The following is a 21,870-nucleotide window of genomic DNA, read 5'->3' on the forward strand; positions in this document are numbered from 1 at the left end:
CTGAGCTCAGTATGTTGGGATGATCCACAACAGATGTAAATGATGAAATTATAACCCAGCAATGTGAAAAATGTGCATGTTGTCAACAGCTGAGCCAACATCAAACCAGACTCCCATTGGGTCAGTGATGAGCTGGAAAAAGCCTGTTGTGTTAAGTGGCTTCTTTCGTTCTTGAAGCTGTTTTTTTTTTCTTACACTACCTCATACTTTACTCATGGAACTGGTTAAAAGGACACATTACCTCACATTAATACAAACTAGGGGTGATGGTGATGTAGAAGTGAACCCCATGTCTGTGTTTCATACGGTGCATTCATATGTTATTAGTGCAATCTAGTTTTTTTTCCTTAAATGACTGACATCATTCCTCTGTTCTAATGCCAAGGACACAGTTGTTCTTTTAGTGAATATCCGTGCGATAATGGAACACGAGCCTCATGAAGTTCCACCCAAACTTTACATTCTCCAGAGTCCTTAACCAGTAAACAGGCTGAATGCATGCACTGGTCTAAATCACAGCCATGTTGATTCACATGGGACTTGTTTCATCACAGGACTGGAGTGTTTGCAGAAATAGAATAGGTAAATTTGTATTATTATTAATATTATTATTGTTCTTTTTAGTTCAGTTTATTTCAAATATGCAACAAAACAAAGTAATTTTACTTAGTCCTTAGAAATGAAACAGATAGTAAGAAATCATGAGGAAAAAATACAAACATGCATATACCTGAAAGCAATGTATGACTTCATTTGCATTTTCGAAAAGTTGGCTTTGGAAGGTTTGACTTGATTTTGTGGGGTTTTCTTATCTACTGAAAACTTGTTCTCGTTTTTATGGATGAAAGTTTGTGTCTGTAACTATTTCATGTACAGCTGCCCGTCTTGGGCACGACATTTTTGGAAAAGAGATTTATAATCTCAATGAGGTTGTCCTGGTTAAAGAAAGGTAAAGAAAGAAAGAAAGAAAGAAAGAAAGGAGTGAGAGGAAGTATAACGTATTTAATCCCACCCCTTCTCCACACTCTATCCTTTAGCTTCCTATCAGCAGAATATATGAAAAGTCAAGTCCCTTGGATCTCTTATGAATAATTAACCTTACTTACACATACTATTGACATACAGGAAAAGTAAAAAAAAAAAGTACATACATACATACATGAATCCTTGAAGGCAACACAAATGAATACACAGTAAAGTAAATAATAAGACATTTGCATTTTGCAAAGGGATTTTACTTTAAAACTCATGCACGTACGTACATATCTGTCTGTGCCAGGGTCATCAATCTTTCGGCTGAATCCCAGTTCACCCCTTGGCCCCTCCCCCTTACCCCCACCCCTCGGTTTTGTGTGTACACATGAAGGGCTCATGTTGTCCTGATTCTCAATTAAATGGAGGGGAAGGGCTGAGGCAGGGGGCTGAATAACCCTTGAAACGCAGATTTTCCAGGACCACACTACGGACACAGGGGTAGGAGAAATTTCCCATAATTCTGTTGGAATCCTTGGCCAGATGGAGGTAAACACAGCCAGAAAGTGCAGCAGTGTGACGAAAGAAACGCTCAAATGTACGTATTTTCTTCATGAACAACTAAATTATTTGATCAACAGTTTAATGCCATTTCAATGCGTTACAGATCACATTTCTGCTGCTTATGGTTGATAGCTGCAAAAAGATGACCTAAGACCATGAAACAGACGGTTCCAGCTGCTGACGGCACGGGGAATTCTGTAGGAAACAAAGTTGTCACATCTGTTTATAGCGGCATTGATGACTGCTGATGACGTAACAGGTCGCGAAGGGTTGGACCATTTCATCGAAGAATGTTTCAACCACTACCACTTACAACTCTGTTTCAAGGATAGTGTCAAGTGCAAGAGGTAGGGGTAAGGGGGAGGGGCTAAGGGGCAAGGTGATTATCGTTAACGAAAACTAACGAAATGACGAAAACTAGAATAGAAAAAACATTTTTGTTAACTGAAATAAATAAAAACTATAATTAAAAGAAAAAAACGAAAACTAACTGAAACTGTATTGTGTGTTTACAAAACTAACTAAAACGGATAAAAATGATGAATAAAATTCCCTTCGTTTTCATTTTTGTCAGTGTCAAATTGATATGAAATCGGTTTATTTCACTCAAGCAATTTTAGCTAGCGGCACAATACGACACTTGTCCCCACTCTACCTGGAAACATGGAGACTAAAGCTGGGAGAAAGCAGCAGAGTCCTGTCTGGGATTTATTTGAATACGACGACAGAGAAGAAGAGAAAAGATATGAAAAAACTAAAACTAAACTAAAACTAAACATTTAGAAAAAAACAAAACTAATATAAACTAGCAAACCTGCTCTAAAAATGAATTAAAACGAACTGAATTAGAGAAAAAATAGGACCAATGGCCCTGTAGCTTACCGGCCAAATTCAAAGCTTGGGAAATGTATCCAGATGCAATTTATTATCACCCAGTTCTGTGTATTTATTCTGTTACAGAAATAGCCCATGTTTTGGTCATATTCCAATCAGATCTGTAAAAAATTCAAATTCCAACTTGATATCATTGATACTGATTTATTGGATCAATCCACTTCCTATCTCTTATAATGGGAAAATTTTTCAAAGTCACACCAAATCCAGAATCAGATCTGGATCAAAAATAATTTCAATCCCTTGTGTTGACATCATCATACAGAAGCTGTATACCAAGTCTGAAGTCAATCAGAACTGGAGTTTGGGAGAAAAAGACGATTGAAATGTTTTCCCCATAAGAGCCCATGTTAAATTTTGCGTCAGTTCCAGATCCAGAAGAAGATCCTGATCAGCATGTGCACATTCTGTTTGGGTCATCTCCCCATCAGGGCTGGACTGGAGACATTTACACTGGAGATCATTTAGATTTACTGAGTTATTGCATCGATCCACTTCCTATCTCTGATAGTGGGGACATTTTTCAAAGTGGCACCAAATCTAGAATTAGATCTGGATCCAAATAATTTCACTAAGTTTTGTTGACATCATCATAAAGAAGCTGTATACCAAGTTTGAAGTCAATCGGAATTGTAGTTTCGGAGAAGAAGACGATTGAAATTTTTGTAACGGACGACGGACGACAGACGACGACGACAGACGACAGCCTGTCAGCTGGTAAGCTAAAAAAGGTCAAAACTAAATAAAACTAAACTATAATGACATTGGTAAGGGGGAGGGGCTAAGGGGTGAATTGGGCCTGAGTTTGAGTCTTTTGAGTTTGACTGAGAGGAGAGAGCTGCAGGAAAAAACAGATTTATTCACATTCTCGTGTTTTTTTCCCACTGATTTCAGCTGCTGCAGCTTTATGGACTGATCGAACCGGACTATAAACCTCTTAACTCACTTAGAGCTGCCACTGGATGATTAAAAAAAAAGAGTCTTTTAAGTAGCGTTTACCATCATGTGACAAAGTGACCGCAAGTTCCATAAAAAGAGGATTAAACCCTTCACATCCAGATGACTAACCTGTAACTCTTTAAATATAATGAGAAACTCCGGACTTCATTCGACTTTTACTGCACTGTCAGTGACACATGGCCTTGAAACTGACGTACAGGGACACAGGAGGAGGAGAAGGGCTGGATTTCCTCTGTGTCTGTGTTAAATCCACTGGAAAACATTCACTCACCACCATCCCTACTTCCTCCCCACCCCACATTTCCACATAACTGCTCATTCCTGGATGGATGCCCCTCCTTGGATGGCTCACCTGAGACGTTGACTGAGTAGATGAGGGATTCTGGGATTCTGTGCCAGACGTCCACTAGGCTGGCAGTGTGGATGACCACATCAACTCCACGGGAAACCTCCAACACGCTGCTGTAGTCGGAGATGTCTCCTGGAATGACCACCACCTTTGTCCGATCTGAGAGAGAAACAGGAACGTGGAGTTAAAAAAACAGGATCATTGTCCCTGTATGTCAGCGTCACGGTTTTAAAGGCTGTCAAAAGTTCACATGAAGGAGTTTATCTTTTAGAGTGTAAATGTGTGACCTTATCGAATGTTAAAAGAAACTGACAAAGAAAAAGAAATGTTAAATTCCAGAAAAAAAAAAAAATAGTTCCAATGACCCAGTCTGTCAGCGCCCTGTTCTGAATCCATCCCCAGGTGAAAGTGTGAGGTTGTCAGGTTCTGTCTCTGTGTTCCAGTCCTGTGGTCTGGATCAAGGTTCTAATAGCACTGGTCTACAACTGTTTTACAAATGATTTGCTTCAGACATTAAATGTGCTAAATATTACGTATTTTAATAAGATTAATTGGAAAATAAATGACAAAAGTGCTGGTTTGCTGATGTTTTCAAGGTATATGATTAAGTGTTATTACACATACAGGGTGGGGAAGTAAAATGTACAATATTTTGAGGCAGGGATTGAAAGACAGTGTATGACCAATTAGTTTATTGAAAGTCATGAGAATTTAAATCTTCAAATCATATTTTACTGCATTTCTAACGGTCTTGTTGTCTACCTCAAGTTCAATTGCCATTTTTCTCATGGATTTGGTTGGATCCTTTAGGATTTTGGATTTGAGAGCTTTAATAAAAGCTTTGGTACGTTTTTTGTTGCTTCCTCCACTTCCAGACTTTCTGGTAATAGTTTTGCTCATAGTCATTCTCTTCTTTCCATTATAAACAGTCTTTATGGACACTCCAACTATTTTTGAAATCTCCTTTGGTGTGACGAGTGCATTCAGCAAATCACACACTCTTTGACGTTTGCTTTCCTGATTACTCATATGGGCAAAAGTTTGTGAAAAGGTATGGATAATAGTGTTAGGTATGATTATGACATCAATATATGTTTGGTTTCAAAACAATTGACGTAGTGCCTGCTGAGAAAAAACAACTAAATGTTCATTGTAAATTTGCTTCCCCACCCTGTGTATATTGGTTTATGTACATTTATATAATAGTTTTATAAATCTTCCACTAAATAGAACCTGTACAGTGAATGTATTCTAATGTGCAGACAGTGTTTTGAAGTAGATCTTGTAGCTCTGAGACAAATATTCCTTTTGAGTCAAACCCATTCTCTCGTTAATTCTTGAATTTCACATTTTGACCCAAGGTTGTATCTTGGAAAGTTCAGCCAACCAGCATTTTTGACTTGACTTTTCTTTATCAGTGACTCTCATGTGGTAAAACTTCATTACTTTTATTCTGGAAGCATTTTCCTTGTAGACCAGTGTAGTTTTGGATTTTTCATTATAGTTCAGTTTTATTTAGTTTTGACTTTTTTTTCTCTAATTCAGTTCGTTTTAATTCGTTTTTAGAGCAGGTTTGCTAGTTTTTATTACTTTTCGTTTTTTTTCTAAATGCTTAGTTTTAGTTTAGTTGAAGTTAAGTCGTCGCTTTTCTCTTCTTCTCTGTCGTCGTATTCAAATAAATCCCAGACAGGACTCTGCTGCTTTCTCCCAACTTTAGTCTCCATGTTTCCAGGTAGAGTGGGGACCAGAAGACGACTGGAAACCACAAGTGAACACAAGTGACTGACTATCAAGTGTCATATGGTGCCGCTAGCTAAAATTGCTAGAGCAAAATAAATTGATTTCATATCAATCTGACATTGACAAAGATGAAAACAAAGGGAATTTTATCCATAATTTTTATACATTTTAGTTAGTTTTGTAAACACACAATACAGTTTCAGTTAGTTATAGTTTTTTTTCTTTTAATTATAGTTTTTATTTATTTCAGTTAACGAAAATGTTTTTACAGTTCTAGTTTTTGTCATTTCGTTCGTTTTCGTTAACAATAATAACCTTGGTCTGGATGCAGATCAATCTAACTATAGAAGCGGGCGGGACTTTCTCTGGAGGAGAACTCGACTAATTCAACAAAGTCCACATGGGTCCAAACACAGTAATGTCCCATCAGAGAGCGAACTTTAATTGATCGCCATTCCAACATTTATTTCAATATAAAGTAGCTCCTTGTTTTGGATAATCCCTTAAGGTCCAACTAAAGCAAAAACTGATTTAAAAGTAAAAATGTGGGTCATTTAGCAACACTAATCTGTCAAACTGTCTCTAAAATGTCCTGTCAGAGAGATTTCGAATACCATGTTTTGACCCATATATGACTTCTATCAGCGATCAATAGGAACTCTTTTGATATCTGTAACCATTTAAATATTATAGACCATCAAAATATGGACCATTATAAGAAATGGCATATTTTAAAAATGTGTCAAAAATCTAAATTTCTCAAAACTATTAAAAAACTTTGTAGACATTGTCCAAAAGAAGCCTCATGTAAAATTTGAAACAACAGTGTTTTGCAGAAGACAAAAAAAAGCAAAATAATAGAATAAAATACAAGAGTAGATTAAAAAGACATAAAAAAAAACAGCTGTACAATTAAAAACAAAAAAAATGTAAACCAATACCAAATAAAACAATAGAATAAAAACAATTCTACATTCATCATGGAATGTTTGAAAGTGCTGGGACAGGAGGTGTTCTCTGAAGAGCTGGGTCTTCAAAAACTAAACAGGAAATACAGGAAAATACATGATTTTCACTGAAAAAACTGTAAAATGCAGAGGATACTATGATAATAAACTATGGAACCATCTGCCTCTCCGTATCAGACAGACCTCCTCTGTCTGTTTTTAAATCCCTTCTTCAAACCCATCTTTTCTCCTTGGCTTTTGAAACCATGTGAGATGTTTGAAGGTATTATTTTTATTCTATTGTTTTTATTTGGTAGTGGTTTATTGTTCTTATTGATCTATTTTATTTATTTAGTTAGTTAGTTGTTTTTAATTGTATGGCTTTTTAATCTATTCTTGTATTTTACTCTTTTATTTGGGTTTTATTTATTCTTCTGTATAGCATTTGTTTCTTTTTTGTACAGTTTCTATGTCTTTAAATCTATTTTGTATTCTATTCTTTTATTTTGGTTGTAATTATTCTTATTCTGTACAGCACTTTGGTCCACTGTAGTTGTTTTAAAGTGCTTTACAAATAAAGTTGGATTGAAATGGATAATAAATGGTAATAAATCACTTAAGAAAAGGCAAATATAGAGAAAAAAAGACTATTTGGGAGCTGCCAGATAAGGAGCACTGGGTCTTTATGGGTTAATATTATCATTAACGTAAATAGAGTAAAGTGTTAATGATGATGGAATGAACAAACAGAGCAGAGTTACACTTTTAAGTCTATTTATTTGTGAACTTCTAAAACTCTTTGTGGTCTTATCATTCACTCTTGAGCCACGGTTCACCTCGACTCAGGTTGCACGTCCTTGAAATGGAGCACTCCTCTGATAGAACAGATAACACAGAACAGAGTCCTGTTACTGACGCCAAAGCCGGACTTTACAACATCAAAACACACAGTCTGATGCAATTCCAACCCTCCCCCTGGGCACTGACGACAAACAGAAGAGCTTAAGAGCTTTAATTACAGGCGTTACTACTGATTCTAATTAGTGGGAACATAAATAATACGTATGAGATGGTCTCGTGGTCGTTTTGTTTGGGGGCTGTGGGGCCCGCTCTCCAGTTACGCTGAACTCGATCCCCTTTTCTCAGGGGCCCAAAGTGTATTCACCCTCAGTCTGGACTGACAATAAATAATGAAAGACTAACAAAAGCATTTCCACTGTGGAATTCAGCCATCACTTATGGTTGGAGGCACTTCTGACGCCAATGAGGGACAGAACTCAGACTGAAGCCGCTGAAAGTTACAAACGTCAATTATTCCAATCAGTCTAATAAGAATAATTAATAGTTCCAGTGTCTGTGTACGTCAGCAGCATGTTCTTTAAGGAATCAGTAACAAGTTGAACGTGTGAGGTTGTCAGGTTCTGTTTCTATGTTCCAGTCCCATGGTCTGGATGGAGGAGGTCGAACCACAAATAGAAGTGGGCGGGACTTTCGCTAGAGGAGAACTAATTCAACCAAGTCCATATATGACTTCTATCAGTGATCGATAGGAACTATATTGATATCTGTAACTGTTTAAACTTATATTAATCAAACTTAGATTTTGCACTTGTCACAAAACTGTCTAATTGCACTACGTTAAAAAAACCTGTATTTGCAACACAATAATGTATATATATACATAAACATATATTTTTACAGACTGTATTCCTGTACATATCCACTCACTGTATAAATACTTGAATTTGCACTTTCTGTGCATATTACAATGTAAAACCCACTGTAAATAATATATACATAAACATATATTTTTAATAGAGCGGACCCACACACCCACTCACTGTGTAAAAACTCCAGTTGCACTCTGTACATGTTACTTTGTAAATCCACTGTAAATGTCAACCCACTGTTGTCTCTGTCTCCTGTGGACTGTTTGTCTATATTATGTCTTGGTCCACATGTTGTTGTGGGTTCATGTCGGAATTGTATGTCGTGAGCATTGAAAAAACGGAAGCCAAATTCCTTGTATGTGTTCACATACTTGGCCAATAAAGCTGATTCTGATCTGTAATATATATATATATATATATATATATATATATATATATATATATATATATATATATATATATAAACCAACCAAATAAGGACCATTAGAAGAAATGGCACATTCATAATACTTCAAAAACTTCAGTAAACATTTTAAAATCTAAATGTCTTAAAACTGTGAACAACCTTTGCAGACATTGTCCCAAAGAAAACACAAATGAAATGAATCTGACCATTAGTTTCAAAGAAGAAGATCGGTAAAATCTAGACACTGGTGACCTTGAGTTTGACCCTTCAAGGTCAATATAATCTGCATCTGTTTAGGACCTCTTTCTCTTTGTGAACACAATTGCCTTTTATTTTTTTATTCTGCTTTATTGCTTGTTTTATACTCTCCTGTTTTACTCTTTTACTCTACAGTGTCCTTGAGTACCAAGAAAGGCGCCTAAAAATAAAATGTATTATTATTATTATTCATTCATTCATTTTCTGAACCCGCTTTATCCTCACTAGGGTCACGGGGGTCGCTTGGAGCCTATCCCAGCTACACAGGGGCGAAGGCGGGGTACACCCTGGACAAGTCACCAGTTCATCGCAGGGCTATTATTATTATTATTATTATCATTATTATTATTATTATTATTATTATTATTATTATTATTATTATTAATATGGATAGATATCAGCTCTGAAATTAAACTACTATGAGCTACTTTTGTTGTTAGGATTATATTTGTCCAAACAGATGTTCCTTCAGTTGAACCAGGCATTAAAATGAACAAAAATCGAAGAAAACAAGGGGTGGGATAAGAGTTTTTCCGCAAATGTAACTGTAATATATAAAAACTTTTTCAAAAGTAAACATAAATTTTGTAGCAAATGTGAACCAATGTGGGTGAGGGGTGGGAGTACTACTTTTCTCTCTCTTTTTTTTAGTTTCTTTTTTTTTTTAGTTTACGTTGTGTTATACTTGTGCTGAAAGGATATATATACTAAAAATGTGTCCTAATAAAAAGATTATTTAAAAAAAGGCAATCATGTGTGCCAAATATAAAATGAAAAATGTCGTCTTTCATTGAGAAGAAAAATAAATTAATTGGTCATTAATTAATAAACGAACCCTTCATCAACAAAAAATAATGACTTTGACATTCAAATAAACTAATTTTGAATCATATAAAATATAAATGTTCTTCAAATGGTACCAAAGCTGAAACAAGATGACAGACAATAAAACTATTATATGAATGTATTTATTGTGTTCTTTTATATTTCAGCATTAATTCTCATTATTTATTTTGTGTTCGGTACGTGGTGACTTATTTAATGTAGTACCCCCTGGGCTTCTTCCAAGTACCCCCGGGGGTACATGGACGTACCCCACTATGGGAACCCCTGCCTTGGGTGATTATGCTCCGACGCTAACGATACAAAACACATGGAAACCTCACACATGGAGAAAATTATCAGTCTGAGGTCAAATCCTGGAAGTGCTGGACCCATCATGGAAACAGCTGCAGCGTGTGTTTCCATCTAACCTACAGGTGCTGATTGGTCAATGATGTCATGACGACGCAAACAGGAACCAGAACAAAGCATCCACCGGTGCACGCTGACCCACAGACCAAACAGCATCTGAGCTGAACACATGCACAGGCACCTTTAATCACAGGCTGCCTTCCAGTCATGTGTCAAACCATGAACTGTACAGTGAAATGAAATCAAGTTAGGATTTTTTGTGAATAATCTTATATTTTCTGTCAGGACTCAGCCTCATAAACAGGATGGACAGGGTGTGAACTTGAATGTGTGTGTGTTAGAAACTGGAAAAGATGGAAAATAACTATATGAAACATTTTTGGCTTGGCTTTTGTCATCTTGCTACATCTTGTTTTGTCATTTCCATCATTTCCTCTTTAAGGTCATTTTCTCCAGGTTTTATCTTTTACACCATTTTTTGTCTGTTTTTTTTTTATCTTGTTTCAACTTTTACTCAGGACCAAAAATCAGCCTTTAAACTTGAAAGAAATACTAATTTGACATTTATCTTGATAATTCTCTATTTTAATTCACAGCTTTATCACCAGGTTTAACTTTAAGTGAAGATCCAGTACTTTTTTAAGCGTCTACGCTGCACAGTTTAAGCTCTGACGACACAAACATGCACAAATAAGAGACTAACAAAAGGTGGAGTTTATTATGAAGCATGCATGTTTTTGTTTGTTTGTTTGTTTGTTCCTTTCATGAAAGTGGACAACAGAATTTATGCATAAATGGACACTACATTTTTAGATCAACACCTCCATGACTGGAAAAGAGCAGCAAGAAGAAACTGTTTCTGATATCTGTCTGCCCCAAAAATGAACAATTAACAGCAAAAAAGAAAAAATGGTCAGAGTTAGAAACCACCGACAACTGATTTTCAACAGCAACACCAACAACACAAGCATGTGCTGTTCTGTTCTGTTCTGTTCTGTTCTGTTCTGTTCTGTTCTCTTCTGTTCTGTTCTGTTCTGTTCTCTTCTCTTCTCTTCTTTTCTTTTCTTTTCTTTTCTCCTCAGACACAGATTGTAGGTGACAGTCACAGCTGTTATTACCCGCTTTGGTTTAATATGTAACTGGTCTGTGCAGGTCTGCAGGTCTACAGGTCTTACCTGTGCCGGATCCTTCCAGACTCGGGTCTGTGTGTTTGTCGAAGACCCGGACCTCCGCCAGCCCGTCCTCCTTCTCCAGCAGAACCCGCAGGAGGTGTCTGCCCAGGAACCCGCAGCCCCCGGTGATCAGGTAGACCAGGTCCCGCCGGTGCTCGGACATATTCTGGCAGACTCTGGAGCAGCGAACGGGTCCGAGATGTGTTCTGATCCGCCTCAATGAGGACTCTGCCGGTCTACAGGCACTGACACAGAAGGACTACAGAGAGTCTGAGGTGGGCGGAGCCTCTGTGGTCACGACACCCACACGTATGTACGGCATCAGCTTTACGGTGACTTTGTTTCTGTTTTCCTCCCTGGGTGTAACCATGGTTTGTTTGTTTTTATTGATTTATTTCATATATATATATATATATATATATATATATATATATATATATATATATATATATATATATATATATATATATATATATGAATAAATGATACAAGCTTCCTGATTGCTACTAAAGTGACTTCTTTGTGCAACAGAATATAGAAAATGAAAATTCAAGGAAGCAAAAAATAATACACACAAAAAAGAAAGAAAAAAAAGTCATATTCGAAAAGGAATGAGAAGAAGCAAAGTTTAGTAGCACTCACCCCTTTGTCTAAATCAGCAATATATATATATATATATATATATATATATATATATATATATATATATATATATATATATATATATATATATATATATCCATCCACATATACCATCATATATACACACACACACACATGCATACATACACACATACACACACACACACACACACACACACATACACACATACATATACCCATGCACACACACTTACATATACATGAACAAATACTTCTATACACTGTTCCATACATACACATGTACTTTCACAGGTTTCTCTGTCTCTAATCCCTGTACCATATCAATGAGTAAAGGACAATAGTCAGTGTTGAGAATGATCCACTATCAGTTGTGCTGCTAAATAAAATGTTTTTGTACATATTCTTGAACTGGTTCATATTTGGACTTTGCTTGAGTTCCTCACTCACAGATTGTTCCATAACTTGACACCAGAAATAGATAAACAAAAGCTTTTTAAGGTTGTTGTCCTGTTTTTGATTTTGAAGTTCTGCTCCCTTCTTAACTGATAACCTCCCTCCCAATTTCTAAATTTTTTTGCTTTGTACATAATTACTGCTGTTTGGTTAGACACAGTGTCAGTGAGTTTCAGTAGTTTAGATTGTCTAAAAAGTGGATTTGTTTGTTCCAAGTACTGAGCCTTGTGAACAGTCCTTATTACTTTTTCCTGCAGGATGGGAAGTGATTGTAATGATGTTTTATAAGTATTTATAAGTATTATAATAATAATAATAATTATGTTTGTGATCATTAAAACTTTCATGAATGAAAGTTTGCATTTTTATTTAGTTCCATTTTTCATTATAACTTTATGTTGCCTGTTCTGTGTCTAATTACAGACACATCTGGATTAATCAGTGTGTCCAAAAATGAAAGACAGGAAATAAAGGAGCTGCCTTAAATTCAGGAAGTAGTGGGGCTGTGGACAGAGCCCACTGTGGGTTCATCTGTGTCCATAAAGGTAGAAACCGCTAAATAACCCATAAAATAGTGTCATTCACCGGATCATGATCACAAACTTTTGAACTCCGTTCATTCATTTTTCTCCAAGTTGCTGTTGTTATAAAAGTAAACCGCCTTAAACTGTGACCTTATGTTATGAAAGTGGACCGCCTTAACCCACAAAGACCCAAACAGCCACCGGTGACACAAACCACCTGCTGATCTGAACTGTTTAATACCTGTTGATCCATTAATCCTATCAATACATGTAACTATTTCAGGCACGTGCACACATAGGGCCCAAAGGAGGCTTGAGCCCCTGCCCTTTGTGCCTCATAGAAAAAGTGCCCTTTTTACTTTTAAAAGAAAATGGCTGTAAAAAAAAAAATGCCACGATTATCTACCGTTTGCATTTCCTTGTAATAGTGCGTCATGGTGTTGTATGTGTGATGAGTCTGATGTTGCTTCTCTGTCCGCTGTCTGTCAGTGAGGGGCGGGGCTTCCCCATGCTGCACGCTCACATGCATGTACAGAGAGAGAGAGAGAGAGAGAGAGAGAGAGAGAGAGAGAGAGAGAGAGAGAGAGAGAGAGAGAGAGGTTCAAGCCGTGGTCACATCTCCAGTCTTTGTGTAGTTCGTGCACAGATGAGACAGGACAGTGGATGGACTTCAACCTTTCTTGTTTATCAAGCCCCCCCCCAAAAAAATTACTTGAATGTATTGAATCCCAGCAGAAACAGGAGGAATCATTCACTCCACTTGATTTCACTGACAGTTTACATTTGTTTCCAGATGTTGACTTCCTTGTGCCTTTGCTGCTGTGACTGTTTCTCCAGTAGGAACAGGAAACTCCAACAGCAGTCACAGTAGGACTGGTTTATGTGGAGCCTGGACTATTTAATGAAAGCTGTGTTAATGTGCACCTGGGGAAAAATATCATATTAGCCTTAGTTTACCAGTTTGGAAGTTAGGACTCGGTTTTGGGGAGTCGGGAAATTGTTGTAGTTTATTGTGTAGCTCATCTCAGGTCTCAGACTGTGTTAGCTCTGCTACGTCAACAACAAATCCTGTAGACCCACATGTTGTCTGCAGTCCTGTAGGCATGCAGGCTGAACTACAGACCAAACAGGACTGTTTCTCTAGGATTTATTTCTATATTTTTATCAATGTTCAATGTTTCACAGTTGAATGTTCATGTGTTACAATCTTTATCTTCAACATTATATAGCCTGATAATAAGCCAGTGTTTTATTGCTTTTTAGAACTGCAGCTGAACCACGTGTCCTCCAAACCTCAGTATTATGACACATTTTGACAATAATTTGATGACACAAGAGAAACAGCAATTTCATCACTCACAGCTACACAATATACACAGCTATGTTGTTGTTGTTGTTATCTATGGCTACTTTATTCATTTTACATGAAGCCACATATTGTGTTATTAAGGCCTGAAAACGGTTTGGCGCACACATACTGCCCTTCTGTGACTCTGAGCCCCCGGCCCTCTGTAATCCTGTGCACGTCCCTGAACTATTTGGTGTAAAATACAGTTCTTCATCTTTTCATGGTCATCAGATATGACCCATTTGGACAAAGGCTCAGAGGCTCCGTAGTTACCATGGAAACACCATCATCTTCTACAACATTGATTCACCAGTAAAACCCATGGAGTTGGATTAGTGACAGTGGATGGACACACATGTTTTTACATTCAGTTAGCAATATCTTTGTTGAAAAAGTAACTTTTTCATCATTTTTCTTTGTTGTGACATATTTAATTTTTAATTTACTCTGAGTTTTGATGAATAAATATGATAAATATAGGAAGATACATGATTTACACCAAAAAATGCAAAATACAGAGGATAATATTATTTTAAAAAATGATGACAAAGAGAAAAATTCATTTGGGAAGTATCGCAGAAGTAGCACTGGGTCTTTATGGATTAAACTGTGACTTCATGTTCTAAAAGTACACCACCTTAAACTGTGACCTCATGGTTTGTTGATGTTTTCTGGAAGAGTCACTGATTACTGGTAGTCAGTTTGTCATTTGTTTACCTGAATGTTACTGGGTTTATGTTTGGGATGCCCACATGTCGAGTCAAGTCAGTTTCAGTTCTGAAGTCTGACTAATTCAAGAACAAAAATAGTACCGATACTAATGTTACATTCATCCATGACACACAGTCTGAGTCTTCAACATGGTATGAGGTAAACAAATCTATTTATTTACCTTTGCACTTGGTTTTTATTTCCCTTTACATGAAACTGCTTTCACTTTGAAATGCACTGTATAAATAAAACTGTAAAACTGTTGACTTCTGTTTGTATGACTGTACTGCCATGAACATGTTGTTGTGCATACTTAGATTACTGCATTATGTAGTAGATGTGGGTTGAATGCTGAATTCGGAAACATGTATTGTTTAATTCATTAATTAAGTTATTGATAAAGGTGGAAAAGCACTTGAGGGGTAGGATTATATTAGTTTATACTTCCTCCTACTCCTTTTCGACCGTGCACAATCAGGCACGTACTTAAAGATAGATTCTGTTCATTTAAATTTATTCTGTTTTTGTCTTGTTTTGTTTCTTTGCATGTTTTAAATAAATAAATAAATAAATAAATAAATAAACAAACTAGAAAAGCACTCGAAGAGCACAGACTCCCCTCCCTGATCACCCCCAAAATTTAATCATTTGCTCCTTGTGTCAGTATCAACATTTCCTGTAATTTTCATCCAAATCCATCCATAACTTTTTGAGTTATCTTGCGCACAGACAGACAGACAAACCAGCGCCAGCAAAAACATAACCTTCTTGGCGGAGGGAATAAACACTAACAAAAAAAAACTCTAAATGAGCCAGAGTTTTCCATCAGGGCATTTTTTTAACAGTTTTTTTTTTTTTTTTTTTTTTTTTGCTTTTTAACTCACTGCCATGATGTTAAAAGTCACTCCATATAGGTCATTTTGATAAACAACTGGTGTGTAATAATAATAACAATAACAATAATAATAATAATAATAATTATAATAATAATGATAAACTGATAACTGATAACTAACTAGAAGCACTTGGAGAGCGCAGACCTCCGCCAAGGCTGATCAGTGCCCCCCCCCCCGTGGGCCCCCCCACCCCCGATCACCACCAAAATTTTATCATTTCTTCCTTATCCCATTTCCAACAAACCCTGAAAATTTCATCCAAATCTGTCCATAACTTTTTGAGTTATGTTGCACACTAACGGACAGACAAACAAACAAACAGACAAACAAACCCTGGCAAAAACATAACCTCCTTGGCGGAGGTAATAATACAGAATATTCAGTTTGAGTCATTTTTTAAGCCTCCGGTATCTGGGTGCGCCTTTTAAGCACACTTTGCAATTCGTGCTAAAAAACTTCCTATTATTTTTCATAATTTAAGTAAGGTTAGAATTCAAAAGTTGTTCATTTTTGCATGGTCTTTAAAATTCTGTCCACCAACTCAAATGTGCACATTGTAAACAAAAGAAAATGACCAGACTAGCGTCTGTCTGCCAAGTGTGCCTAAAATGCACTATTTCTAACATTTGATCTGTATGATTAGGACTGAGCTGGATTTACAAAAATAAAATCAAATTAGAGCAGAAAAATAAATCAATATATAATATTTAATAGTTTGATTTATAGGTGTGCATTTTACGCACACTTGGTGACAGATGCTAGTATTTTTGAACATTTGACGTAGCGCCAAAAATAATAATACAAATTAACCGATGTTGGAGTTAATCATTGACATATGCCAGGATGAAAAAATCAAATAATGTGTGATCCACTTTTTCTGTACTACATTGAAAAAAAAATAATTTTTTGTGTTTTTTTGCATCCAAAAAAATGGTTTGTTTACATTACAAACACAGCATTTAAAGGGTTAAAAAAATTTGACGATTATCGAGTATTTGGTATTTTTATTTACGGCTCAAGTTGATGAAATAGAAAAAAGTGTAAAAGAATTAAAAACAAACTGTATGAAAAATGTTTTGACATTATTCCACAAGTGTGCCAAAAAGGCACACTTGGTGCTTAGTAAGGGCCTCGGTGGATGGGATACCAGAGGGTTAAAGGGTGAAAATCAAAATGATGGCTGTTTAAATGTAAAATAAATTTACCAACAAAATATTAAGGATGACGTCTCAGATTTGACAAACAGTTAATGGAGTGAAGAATCACCAGATGAATTTACAACTAAAATAATCACTGAGGATCATTTCCAGCTTCATGTCTCTTATAAAAGTATGAGGGACAGCTGATGAGAATGTGATCTGGTCCTAAATTATAGCGATAATCCTATGACCTCATATATATCTGTATGCAAACCAACAGCTGAGAGCAGAGTACAGAACTAAAATGGAAGCAGTTATTTTGGTGAATCTGTGTTTAAAATAAACACTTCCCATTTGTCACATGACATCCAATGAGCAAAGGATCACAGAATGAAATTAACCCATAAAAACCCAAACGTCTGCCGTCAAACAAAAGCATCCACTGATCTAAACTGTTTCATACCTGTTGATCCACTAATTCTATCAACACGTCAGTAATTGGTGTAAAATACAGTTCTTCATCTTTTCATGGTCATCAGATATGACCCATTTGGATGTTCAGAGGCTCCATAGTTACCGTGGAAACACCGTCGTATTCTACAACATTGATTCACCAGTAAAACCCATGGAGCTGGATCAATGACAGCGGATGGACACTTGTTTTTGTATATATATTAATAAATAAAATAAAAACCAACTGAAACCATAAAATAAAATAGAATAAAATAAAATAAATAATGTGGAAAAAATTTACCAAAATAAAGTTAAAAAAAAAAAAAAATCAAATAAGCAACAAGATGAACAAAAACGGCCAAAGTAATGAATAAAATGAACAAAAAAATATAATAAATCAACAAAAATGACAAGTAAAATGAACCACATAAACCACAAGCTGAACAAAACTGAAGAAAAAAGAATAAAAGAAGCAACAAAATGCAGAAAAATAAACAAACATCTACATGATCAGTGAATTAAATGTAAGAAAATTTTTGATTTTACTGAAAATTTGCAAAATACAGAGGATAATAATTCAATAAATGGTGATAAATCGCATAAGAAAGGTTAAATAGAGAGAAAAATTCATTTGGGAACAGCCGCAAAAGTCACACTGGGTTTTTATGGGTTAAAAAAAAAAGAAAAAAACACATGCAACCAATTAAACCTCTGACATTCCTCTGCATTTGCACATGTTGACATATTACAGTCGGAACAAGTGAAATAAATGTCATTAATCATGAAAACATGTCAAACACATCTGCTTTGCAAGAGAGGATTTAGCATCAGCATGTTTCCTGGTAAATAAATATAATCAAATGTGTGGTTTAAAGAAGATTTTAGAAATAATCTAAAAAGCATCATGTCAGTAACCACATGACTTATTACATGTTGATTTACTGAGAGTTTTTGAGGCTCATTACAGACATAACAGACATAAAAGGAGTGATATTTAGCTTTTTAAAAATGGAATTATGCATTTTTTGTTTTTAACTTTATTAGATTTTCTTTTTTTTTTTTTTTGTAAAATACAATACATTTAAATACAGTTCAATTAGTTTCTTTTCCTTTTTCTCAGCTGTATGTGTGTTCCAACAAACCTCCACAGGTAACACAGGATGGAACTGACAGAAAATAATAACAATCACAGCAAACAAATAATGTCCACTTCCAAAAATAAGGCACTAGGTCAGTGTTTTCCAACCTTTTTTGGCTCCTGACCCCATTTTAACATCACACATTTCTGGCGACCCCACACATTCAAAACTGAGAGGTTTTTTTTTTGCTAAAATTTATTTGTTTTTGATCCTGTAATAGTTTGCTATACTATGTTACAAATAAACGTTAATTTTAGAGGACATTTAGTCTATATAATGTATATTATTGTGGACAGAGGCAGTAAATCCAGGTGTAGATTACAGCACAAAGGGAGAATGTGATTTTCCTTGGTCAGGATCTGTCCAGTCAGTCCAGCTGTGATTTACAAGGAGGACAATTAATACTGAACAAACAAGAACTGAAACTATGAATTATGAAAGAGCTGCAGCATCTGAAACTGACCACAATGAACATTTGACAGATAAACAGAACCACAGTGCTGCAGTTTCACAGCCACAGTTTGTGTTTTTATGGATTTGGATTGTCTCTGTCAACTCAACATATATTTTTTATTTGTAAGTTTTTATTTTTATTTTTATCAATTACTAGAAATTTCAGGCGACCCCCATTTGAATTCCAGGCGACCCCACATGGGGTCCCGACCCCAGTGTTGAGAAACACTGGTTTAGACAATGATTACATCAGTCTAAACTGGAGTTGCTGAATATTATCTGTTCCTCTGATTATTTTATGACCACGGTCTATAAAAATGAACACATGCACAACTACTTTATTACCAATAAACTTTAATGTAGTAAATGTGGTTGCTTCATAACCCGGTGGTGCAGTGGATAGCACTTGTGCCTAGGGGTGTAAGAAAATATCGGTTCCGCAATATATTGTGATATTTCACTTCATGATACTGTATCGATTTAAAAAAGTACTATATCGATATTTTTAGGTGTTTATTTAAATGGGTATTTTGCTCTGTTGTTTGTACCAAAAAGGTAGTATTGTAATATTGCAGGTCATGCATGTAGTTTTTTTTTTTTTTTTTTTTTAATGGATAACACTGTTTGTTAAATAATGGTAATTTGAAGCATCCTAAAAGCACTTTTACCGTCTGTGAGAAGCAGATGTTAGTTCCTTCGTTGGGATCGCACAAAAATAATGTTCTGATGTTGGATGATTCAGTGACTGAACACTATACATTCATTTCAAAACTAATAGAATATGAACATTTGAGCAGGATCTGAAACTGTAATGTCTGTTAAACATCATTTTATGTATGTATGTATGTATGTATGTATGTATGTATTTATTTATTTATTTATTTATTTTTAATGCATTTTTACAGAGGAAAGTTTTGTGATATCATATTAAATCCTGTTCTGATCAAATAAAAATGTGTTTAGTATTTGTGCATATTTCTGGTATTATTAAATTTTTCCAGGAAATAATCTCTTAGAGCAGGGCTGTCAAACTCATTTTAGTTCAGGAGCCACATTCAGCCCAATTCAATCTCAAGCGGACCACACCATTAAAATAACAGCATAAAAACCTATAAATAATAACAACTCCAAGTTTTTCCACTTCATTTTAGTACAATAAAAAGCATTAAATTATGAAAATATTTACATTTACAAACTGTCTTTTCACAAAAAAGATGTAAATCACCAGAAATTTTTTTTTACTTTCTTAAGAAAAATAAGCTAAATTTTTACAATAATACGACTCAACTTATCACTTGTACATGTGCATTACACACAATGTTTCACAAACACAATAGTGTTGAAATTTTGAAGTTTGGAATGTGTACCTATAATAAGAATGTCTACAATATTATGTGTCAACTTCTCAACACAACTTACAAATCGGATCTACAAATCCAAAAAACATTTAGTAACAGACCGAAGATTGTTCAAATTGTACTTAATTTTAAGGTTGTTCACATTTTATTGTAAGGGTTATTAGACTATTATTTTTCTTTAGATCACACTGGGCTTAAATCAGTTCAACACCACAGACTGTTCAGATCTTCAGTGTCATTTTTGCACTCTATAAAGTCCTGCCGTGGGCCGGATTGGAACCTTTGGTGGGCCAGTTTTGGCCCCCGGGCCATATATTTGACACCTGTGTCTTAGAAGAAGAAACAAAACAAACAAAAAATATTACCTTGTTAGCAGTATCTTGATATATCCCAATATATCGTATTGTGGTTCTAATATTGTGATTTGTATCGTATCATCAGATTCTTGCTGATACAGCCGAACTCGTGCCTCACAGACAGAAGGTCCTGGGTTCAAATGGGGGTGGGTCCTTTCTGTGTGCAGTTTACATGTTCTCCTCATGTTTGTGTGGGTTCTCTCTGGTCCTCTGGCTCCTCCCACCATCCAAACACATGCACTGATAGGTTAATGGGTTCATCTAAACCACCCATAGGTGTGAATGTGACAGTGGTTGTTTGTCTTTATATGTTCAGCTCTGCGATGAAGTAAGTGAGTAAGTAAGTTTTACACTGAACAAAAATATAAACGCACCACTTTTGTTTTTGCTCCCATTTTTCATGAGCTGAACTCAAAGATCTAAAACTTTTTCTGTGTACACACAAGGTTTATTTCTCTCAAATGTTGTTCACAAATCTGTCTACATTTGTGTTGGTGAACACTTCTTCTTTGCTGAGATAATCCATCCACCTCACAGGTGTGGCAGATCAAGATGCTGATTAGACAGCAGGATTTTTGCACAGGTGTGCCTTAGGCTGGCCACAATAAAAGGCCACTCCAAAATGTGCAGTTTTATCACACAGCACAATACCACAGATGTCACAAGTTTGGAGGGAATATGCACTGGTCATGCTGACTTCAGGAATCTCCACCAGAGCTTTTGCCTGTGAATTGAATGTTCATTTCTCTACCATAAGCCATCTCCAAAGCTGTTTCAGAGAATTCATGAAGAAGACTGTGCGAGGAAAATGGTGGTCACACCAAATACTGACTGGTTTTCTGACCCCCCTGGACCACCCAATACAGTATAAGTGCACATTTTAGAGTGGCCTTTTATTGTGGCCAGCCTAAGTCACACCTGTGCAATAATCCTGCTGTCTAATCAGCATCTTGATCTGCCACACCTGTGAGGTGGATGGATTATCTCAGCAAAGGACAAAGGAGAAGTGCTCACTAACACAGATTTAGACAAATTTATGAACAATATTTGAGAGAAATAGGCCTTTTGTGTACATAGAAAAAGTTTTAGATCTTTGAGTTCAGCTCATGAAAAATGGGAACAAAAACAAAAGTGGTGCGTTTATATTTTTGTTCAGTGTATTTCTAGAGCACTTTTCACAGACAGAGCCACAAAGTGCTTTATCATTTCAAATCAGAATCAAATGAACTTTACAGAGACCCAACAGAATCCTCCAGGAGCAAACACTTGTGATTGGTGACAGTGGAAGGA

General features: G+C 35.9%; 1 protein-coding gene across 1 annotated transcript in view; it reads right to left on the reverse strand.

Moving 5' to 3' along the window:
* Positions 1-11,337, reverse strand: part of LOC115424750 (3 beta-hydroxysteroid dehydrogenase type 7) — a 41,703-nt gene extending 30,366 nt beyond the window's left edge. Inside the window, exons 1-2 of the mRNA XM_030142160.1 lie at positions 11,130-11,337; positions 3,743-3,898 (exon numbers count right to left, since the gene is read on the reverse strand). Of these exons, the coding sequence (XP_029998020.1) occupies positions 3,743-3,898; positions 11,130-11,289 (316 nt within the window). The 5' untranslated portion in view covers positions 11,290-11,337. The remainder of the gene's footprint in view (positions 1-3,742; positions 3,899-11,129) is intronic.
* Positions 11,338-21,870: the final 10,533 nt, after the last annotated feature.

Source organism: Sphaeramia orbicularis, chromosome 8, assembly GCF_902148855.1.
Source record: "Sphaeramia orbicularis chromosome 8, fSphaOr1.1, whole genome shotgun sequence".
In the NCBI taxonomy this organism is placed as follows: domain Eukaryota; kingdom Metazoa; phylum Chordata; class Actinopteri; order Kurtiformes; family Apogonidae; genus Sphaeramia; species Sphaeramia orbicularis.